Source organism: Polypterus senegalus, chromosome 10 (genome assembly GCF_016835505.1).
Source record: "Polypterus senegalus isolate Bchr_013 chromosome 10, ASM1683550v1, whole genome shotgun sequence".
In the NCBI taxonomy this organism is placed as follows: domain Eukaryota; kingdom Metazoa; phylum Chordata; class Cladistia; order Polypteriformes; family Polypteridae; genus Polypterus; species Polypterus senegalus.
In genome coordinates this window covers 148859860-148868633 of record NC_053163.1, presented here as the reverse complement: position 1 = coordinate 148868633, position 8774 = coordinate 148859860, and the positions used below count along the sequence as shown (strand labels likewise).

Here is an 8774-nt window from a genome sequence, read left to right as displayed (position 1 = left end):
CCAAACCATCTCTAAAGAGTTTGGACTCCACCAATCCACAGTCAGACAGATTGTGTACAAATGGAGGAAATTCAAGACCATTGTTACCCTCCCCAGGAGTGGTCGACCAACAAAGATCACTCCAAGAGGAAGGCGTGTAATAGTCAGCGAGGTCACAAAGGACCCCAGGGGAGCTTCTAAGCAACTGAAGGTCTCTCTCACATTGGCTAATGTTCATGTTCATGAATCCATCATCAGGAGAACACTGAACTGAATGGTGTGCATGGCAGGGTTGCAAGGAGAAAACCACTGCTCGTCTGCAGTTTTCTAAAGATCAGGTGGACAAACCAGTAGGCTATTGGAAGAATGTTTTGTGGACAGATGAGACCAAAATAGAACCTTTTCGTTTAAATGAAAAGCGTTATGTTTGGAGAAAGGAAAACACTGCATTCCAGTATAAGGACCTTATCCCATCTGTGAAACATGGTGGTGGTAGTATCATGGTTTGGGCCTGTTTTGCTGCATCTGGGCCAAAAATTCCTCCAAGCCGGTGTGCAGGAATGATCAAAAGTTACCGGAAATGTTTAGTTGCAGTTATTGCTGCAAAGGGGGGTCACACCAGATACTGAAAGCAAAGGTTCACATACTTTTGCCACTCACAAATATGTAATAGTCTATCATTTTCCTTAATAAATAAATGACCAAGTATAATATTTTTTATCTCATTTGTTTAACTGGTTTCTCTTCATCAATCTGATGATGTTTTAGGCCATATTTATGCAGACATATAGAAAATTCTAAAGGGTTCACAAACTTTCAAGCACCACTGTACCACTGTTATCTTTTCTGTTGAAAGTAAATTATTATGCAGGCTGCGAGGGGTTCCCAAACTTTTTCATATGACTGTATATTTATGAGTTTGTCCAAATACTTTGGAGAACCTGAAAATAGGGGGAACCGTGTAAAACAAAATGTTTTTCCTAAACAACTCAAGACAATATTTTTGTTAAACCCCTTCAATTAAAGCTCAAAGTATAAACTTCAATCACATCTTGATTGCTTCATTTAAAATCCAAAGTAGTGCTGTACAGAGTCAAAATTATGAAAACTGTGTCGCTGTCCAAATACTTATGGACCCAACTGTATTCTTGAGCTTCTGAATTACAGTTTGTGTTAGTTACATTGTTATTGAGAGACATATATTGTTTTTGTTATTTTTTTTTTTGGATATTGTTCTGAATAATTGTTGGACACATTTTTGTCATTAGTTTAAACAGTTCATTTATATGCATATTTTCTTATTAAACATTTTTGCACTTGAGGTTTTATTTATTTGATCTGGGGGAGGAGCTTTTATCGGCTTATAATACCTGTTACTGGACATCAGACTTTTAACATTTTTTTAAAATCTGTATCAGTGACAAAAATGTCTGATCGGTTGAGCTCTAATATGCAGTACCCTGATAATGTAATTTTTGGTGATGGAGTTGTACTACCTGAGGACTGTAAATCAACAGAAACAGTGTAATGATAGTTTTATTAGCAACTTACTGTAGCAGACAGAGAAAGTCAGTTTAGTTTGTGATGTTAAGCCTGGTGTGAAATTCCAGGACACTGTAATGTTGATGATGTGTTGCAGTTATTGGGCATTGTTAATGGGATGAAAATCACAAGTGATAAGACAAAAGACTGTGATGTTTGTATTGAGGGAAAATTTGTTAACAACAGAAGAAACCTGATGCTAAAGTTCCCCTACACCTGGTACATACTGACTTAGCAGGTCCAATTGATCCAGTCACTAGAGACCGATTTAGATATGTAGTGTTCTTTACAGTTGACTTCTCAGGAGCAGTATTTGTCTACTTCCTTAAAACAAATCTGAAAAATTATTGGCAGCAGTGAGTTTCCTGGCAGACTGTGCACCCTATGGTGAAGTCCAGTGTATAAGGTCACATAATGGTACCGAGTACATGGGAGAGGCTTTCCAATCACTCTTGAGGAATAAGGGTGTTAAGACCCAAGGCTTCATTCCTTTATTCTCCTTGTCAGAATGGTACAACTGAGCAGTAGTGGAGAGCCTTTTTTGATATGGGTAGATGTCTTCTGTTAGGAAACGGATTACCTGAAACCTTGGCCATTTGCTGTCCAAAAATGCACTTTACTTTGTGCTGACTGGGAGAAGTCAAACCTGTCAGAAATGTGGATTTTTGGGTCAGACTGTGTGCAAACATGACCTCAAAAAAAACTAGAGTCCAAATGTGAATAGGGCATATTCCTGGGATATGACAAGAATAGCCCAGCGTATCTAGTCTATTACCCAAACAAAGAGAAAGGATTCAGACACAGACTGGTAATATTAATCAAAACAAATCTTATTGAGAAACAGGCATAAACTGATGTATTATCAGTTTATTAACAAAACTCAAAATTATGAAATAAATAAATGAAATGCTGCAGTTCCTTATTCAAATTTCACATTAACTCAAACAAAGAAACAAGGCCAGCTGCAAGGAACGCCAATCCTAAAAAGGTGATTCGGAACCGCCAAATTTCTGGTTCATGGACTACAAAGTGATAGAAGTCTGCAAAGCCTTCCTGTACAGAGAGATGAAAAAAAGAAAAAAAAAAAAAACATGGTTAAGAAAATAATGGTGGCGGCTATTTATGCTTCTGCTTTTTCAATGTCAGGAATGATCAACAGAACAATAATAAACAGAATAAAGAAGGCAGACCTCTCAAGTCACCCACAAAATGCAGCGACTAGAATGACTGCTACTACGATCAGTTCAGGAAAAGTTAATCTCATTCACAAACAATGGCTAACTGAATGAAAACACAGAGTACACTTTGCATAGCTCTTTCGAGCATTCTGTAATTCAGACTACATTACAGGATCAAGTACTACACTAGAAATAGATACTTCCATGGTAACTTAAAACTAGCCATCACCCACAAAAAAGATACAAAAAAAACCCCACCTCAGATCTTAAAAATAATCACATTATGAAGCTATGAAATAATAGCAAAAGTGTTTTGCATACCCAAGCTCTATTTTTCACAATCCAATCCTTACAATGTTTAAGCAGTAAGGCAGAAATGTGGTCTGCCAAGGGCAGGATGCAATGCTCCAGGTTGACTTGCTTTAGGTGTTTGGCTACAGCTGACCCAAATATTATGAAGCCTGTAACATGTCTCCATTTCAATACTCTCTCAGTGAGCATGGCTTGAGCAAGACTGGTCATGTACTCAAGGAGTTCCTTCTGGGAGACATCGATCGTCTGCAGAGCTTCTGGAAAGGAAACAGAATGTATATTTAAAACCCTACAAGATTCTAAACTTATTTGATATCCTAAGTAAACTTCCAAAAACTGATGTCTAACTGCCAAGACTCTGCTACCTACAAATGAGACAAAGGTGAGTGAAAGATAAAAGATTTCACTGCAGCTCAAAGCATTAGTATAATCACTGAATAAACTAATCAATAAAACACCTAATAAAAGGTAATACTTTAATGCAATTGGAGTAGTATTCAGAAAAACATCCATTTTTTTTTATATTCCTGCCGGGCTTCTATTAAACAATCAAATTTAAAATTAAACAGTCAGTCAAAGAGAAGAAAAATGTATTACAGCGTATAGAAATATGTTAAACACCACTAACATTTAACTTCAAAATAACAACATCTTAACCCGATTTCAAAACAAGGACAAAAGCAAGGAAATTTTATCAAAAACCTTTGTTCACATATTAGACATCCATCCATCCATTACCCAACCCGCTATATCCTAACTACAGGGTCACGGGGATCTGCTGGAGCCATCCCAGCCAACACAGGGCGCAAGGCAGGAAACAAACCCCGGACAGGGTGCCAGCCCACCGCAGGGTGCGCGCGCACACACACAAACCCCAAGCACATACTAGGGACAATCTAGAATCGCCAATGCACCTAACCTGCATGTCTTTGGACTGTGGGAGAAAACCGGAGTACCAGGAAGAAACCCATGCAGACACGGGGAGAACATGCAAACTCCACGCAGGGAGGACCCGGGAAGTGAACCCGGGTCTCCTAACTACGAGGCAGCAGCGCTAGCCACTGCACCACCATGCCGCCCATATTAGACAAGTTCACAATTACCCAAGCCCCATTTTTGGGGGGGAAAAAAAAAAAAAAGTTTACTTGAGCACACAGGCTTCCATCATAATACATGACCTACCTGTTTTGAAAGTTTGTTACAATAAAGAGTCTTTTGTGCTTATTTTATTTTATATATATATATATATATATATATATATATATATATATATATATATATATATATATATATATATATATATATATATATAGTGTAGGTTGGGTAATTGTGAACTTGTAATGTCTAACATGTGTTTTTTTTTTTTAAATGGCCTAGCATTTGTTTTGAATTCATGTATAATCCAAGCTGGTCGAGTACAACTGTAATGGATTTTGATTAACATCTTCACCTGATCCTTAAAACTGCATTCCAGCACTCTGTCTCCTCTTGAGCCAGAAGCTTTAGAGTGATACCTTAATGACTGTGTAATTAATGCTGTGCAGGAGTGATTTGTTTTAAAAGACACTACATCAGTCTTTCCAGTCCAGAATCATCTACCAGGACAGATGGTCACCCCAGACTTATCTTGGTTCTCTACACCAAGGCATTCATTTTGATACTATGGGAAAACGTTTATCACAGTCTTCCTTTCTGTGCTCTTAAGATCGCTAAAAAGATAACGTTTGTTAGTTTGAAAGAGACAAATTGTTTTATGAATGCATGGTTGTTTTCCCTTCCTACATGGACAGGTTCTGGCTGTCTAACGTAGCAATGACATATGGAGCAATAACAACCTACTAACGAAGGAAACTGTGGACTCATGCTGTGATAGATACAGAAATGTATTTCTAGGTGATGATCCAGCAACAGAATGTGGCACAGAATGAGCAACAGACATTTCTTTCATGCTTACCCAAATGTTTTTTTTGTTTCCTCCCACTGTCCAAAGACATGCAGGTTAAGTGAATTGGCTTTATTAAATTGTCCTGTGTGTTTACTAAGACATGGGTCCTGGAGGGTTGCAGGTTTTCATTCTAACCATCTTCTTAATTAGTTACCAGTTTTGGCTGCGAATTAACTTGTTTTGCCTTAGTTTTAATTAACTTGGCCGAGGCCCCTTAGTTGTTTCTTTTTTCTTAATTAGCAGCCACACAATAATGAGACACAAAATGAGCTGCCACCTGACCAGCTAACCTGTGCCCATCACACAATAAGTGGAAATAAAGAAAGGTGAAGGTCCCAGTAAGGCTGATCTCCAAAGTCACCAAAACAGTTTGATGTGTTCTTAGAAAAAACAGAAAATCAACAGTTTTGTAAATGTCTGCTGTGGCAGAATGAGAGCAGCAACAAGCTGTGGAATTAAATAACGGGTTTAATTAACAGCAAGAATCGGCGTCTCATTAAGAACCTGGTCGGAGGGAAACTGGTTGGAGTTTGAAGTCCCAATTTAGCGGGTCATCTGTTGGCTCATTTCACACCTCATTTCTGTTTGGTTGTCATTTAATGATGAAAAGAATCAATTCGGAAGACTGGATCCTTAAAAACAGGGCTATTAAACTCAAGGGAAAATAAGTTAATTAGCAGTGAAACCTGGTCACTGTATTAGGAAAAGGGTTACAATGAAAACCTGCAGCCACTGCGGCCTTCCGGGCCTGGAGTTCGACATCCGTGTAGAGATGGAATGGTATCCTGTCCAGGTGTTATTCCTACTTTGTGTCCAATGATTGCTGATTAAAGACCGATAGGCTCCAGCTGCACCACAACCACGCCCTGGATAGGTGGTTAAGAAAATGGATGTATTTTTAAATTGTAACCTATTAATCAGAGGCTGACAAGTAATAATGAAAATGTGAAGCTTCCCAACAATTCCAGTTACATGTTACAATAATGTAATCATAAAACGATGAAAGAAAGTTAGTACAATTGATCTTAAGATCAGTGTTCTCAAACTATGTTGCTAAATAATTAAAATATAAAGCAGGGAATTGAACTAGAATAAGACTATTCTTAAAGAGTTTGGAATACATGCATTTTGTCCATATCAGTGTGCATCACTTTGTATTACCTCCACTGACACAGACTATTTCCACTCATTAAGGCAGTGTGAACTTTAAAAGGACTTCTGACACCACCCATACAAACACTGATGATGCTTTGAGTTTGTTGTCTCGGCTGAATTTAAGTTAGAGTCATACAGATACAGCAAGGAGTGCTCAGTGTGTTATTTTTGGTCAAGAATACTTAATGTATGTCCAGCATACACAAGTCATACATGTAACACAGTGAGGCAGAAAGGACGTACGTCTTTGAAATGGCTAAAACTCACCACTAGGTGGAGTGACAGATGTGCGTTAGGTTTACTTATTTTCTTTTAAGTTGAAGCCATGGAGCCGTGGACGATAGTTCAGCGTGTGTTTCAATATCCACAGAAATAAAGCTCTTCCCGCTCGTAGCACTATCCCACGTTGGGTTAAAGCAATAACCAAGGTACACTAATGAACAAAACACCACCGGGGGCTACACGAACGGCACGTACTCCTGAAAATGTGGAAAGTGTACGACTAGCCCTGCTGCGCAGTCCAAGTTGATCTGCTCGAAAGCATTCTTCTGAACTTGGCCTCAGTAATCGTTCGGTAAGGCGTATTTTGCATTTAGACCTGCATTTCCATCCCTACAAACTGTCAAATGCTACTTCAATATGAACTCAAATCTTTCAATAAATTTCTTTGTAAGAAAAAATTAACAATTTTGTGATTTTGTAAAAAAGTCCGTCCTTTCTGCTTCACTCTGTACAAACATAAAACACATTAAATGTGTATTAGAGAATATGTAAAAATGGAAAATATTTGGACATTATTACTTTATAAAGTAGGAAACCTTGGTCACAATTACTGTACGTATGCATAAATATGATAAGAAATACTTGTAAAGTACATATACTGTACGCAACCAACATCAAGAACATTTCAAGTTTGCTTAGGCTGAAGCACATGGGACGTTTGCAATCACTTGGAAAGATTACACTAACTTTTTTTTCTTTTTCATTGATTTGAACAGCAAACAGGTTTATGCACTGTTGGTTAGCAAAATGGCCAATGGTATAACATGTAGTATGCTGAATGCTGAATAATTGGTGGCTGCTTTCCAGACTTACACTTTTAGACAATGATTTAGAAATTGTATTTATGGTATTTATATATGCACATTTTGTCGCACGTTCTACAGACAAAATTAAATAAATAGGCAAATAAAAAATACTGTGAAATGTGACAAATAAATGCCAGTATAAATGTGTCATTAAACGTTTTGTTGCTTACTTCTTAATGTACTTACTTAATTGTATCATATCATGTCATTTTCCAATCTGCTTAATTTAGACCAGGGTCGCTTGGGGGCTGAAGCCTCCTCCAGGTAGGATAAGGGCGTAAGCCAAAAACAAACTCTGGACATGGTGACAGATCATCGCAGGGCGAACAGACAAACGCCCGCCCAGAGCCAACTTTGTTGAGTGAAAACGGCAGGTTTAATATCAAGGCATCTTTCGTGTACTTTGTTACTTAAATAAAATGTCTTAAGTGTATTTTTATGCTCACGTTTTACGTTATTTGTCACATTTCGATGTGCTTTTATTCCCGTGTTAATTTTTTGTCGGAAATACTCTTCATGAATACACCCCCACCCCGCAGGTTGCAGCGAGATGACTCCCCTTCAAGACACCGACTCCAACACTTACCGTTAAAAAATGATTTGTTGTTTTCGATTATTCGATCCCCAACACCAACAAGAATGTCGAAAGGTTTCCTTCCAGTGCGGCTACATGAGTGGGGCAATCCGGCTGATCGGAATAAGTAAGCCGCAATCAGCTCCCGGGTTTCCTTCTCGAATTTGGAAACTGGCCTGCGTCCATACTGAACGCTGTCCACGGGTCTTGAAGTCGCATCCTGAGTAGATGGACGACAGCTGTCTACGTTGGTGCCCTCGCCCAGTTTCAAGCAATTCTTCGACGATAACATCTGAAGCTGTGAGACCGAACCCGCCTCTTCCAAATAATCGTCAAACTCGCCATCCTCCATCGTTTTCGTGCTTTTCGGAAAGTCAGACATTTGTCTTTTTTTTGCGCAAAATCTATGGTGTACTGTTTAAAACCGGGAACTTTTACAAACAATACCGTAAACTTTCGGCGGCAAATAAAGAGAAGGAAAACTTTCCTTCTTCCGTGTAATGTACTGGTAGTTCCGAGACGCTACGCTAATCGCTCTGAAACATCTGGTTCTGGCTGTTCGGATTCGGAAATGTTTCAACAGAGTGCAACTGTAGCCGAGAGGTCTGTCCTCCCGCGGGATTTCCGTGAGACTCGCGTGACAAATTGCAATTGAGCGCGATGCGGGACTGAGTTTTAGTAATGCGGGCGGTGGGATCTAGGGTCTGGGAAATTAAATTCTTTACATTCATTCAAAGTTTATTATATATATATATATATATATATATATATATATATATATATATATATATATATATATATATATATATATATATATATATATATATATTTGCCTAAGCAGTTAGGGCGCATGCGTATACTGTCTCGCACCCAGGCCTTCTCAAGATTGCAAAGCAAAAGAGACAACCTTAAATCCATAGCAGAGAAAACAGCATTAAAAAAGGATAGTACAAGACTGCAAAGCTCCTTAAAGTAATGACTGACATTTGGCAGTCATTTTC

General features: G+C 38.4%; 1 protein-coding gene across 1 annotated transcript; it reads right to left on the bottom strand.

The window, feature by feature from the left end:
• Positions 1-2434: 2434 nt before the first annotated feature.
• On the bottom strand, positions 2435-8476 carry LOC120536293 (induced myeloid leukemia cell differentiation protein Mcl-1-like). The gene is made up of 3 exons (XM_039764621.1): positions 7786-8476; positions 3021-3268; positions 2435-2574 (listed from the first exon to the last, which is right to left on the bottom strand). Exons 1-3 carry the CDS (start codon positions 8153-8155, stop codon positions 2452-2454), a joined length of 741 nt encoding a protein of 246 aa, XP_039620555.1. The 5' UTR covers positions 8156-8476; the 3' UTR covers positions 2435-2451.
• Between the last annotated feature and the right edge of the window lie 298 nt (positions 8477-8774).

Coding starts and splice junctions, on each gene's coding strand:
- LOC120536293 (XM_039764621.1), bottom strand. CDS start 8,155: ATGTCTGACTTTCCGAAAAGCACGAAAACGATGGAGGATGGCGAGTTT. Junction 3,269..7,785: donor CAACAAATCATTTTTTAACG/GTAAGTGTTGGA, acceptor TTTCCTTTCCAG/AAGCTCTGCAGACGATCGAT. Junction 2,575..3,020: donor TTGTGAAAAATAGAGCTTGG/GTATGCAAAACA, acceptor CTCTCTGTACAG/GAAGGCTTTGCAGACTTCTA.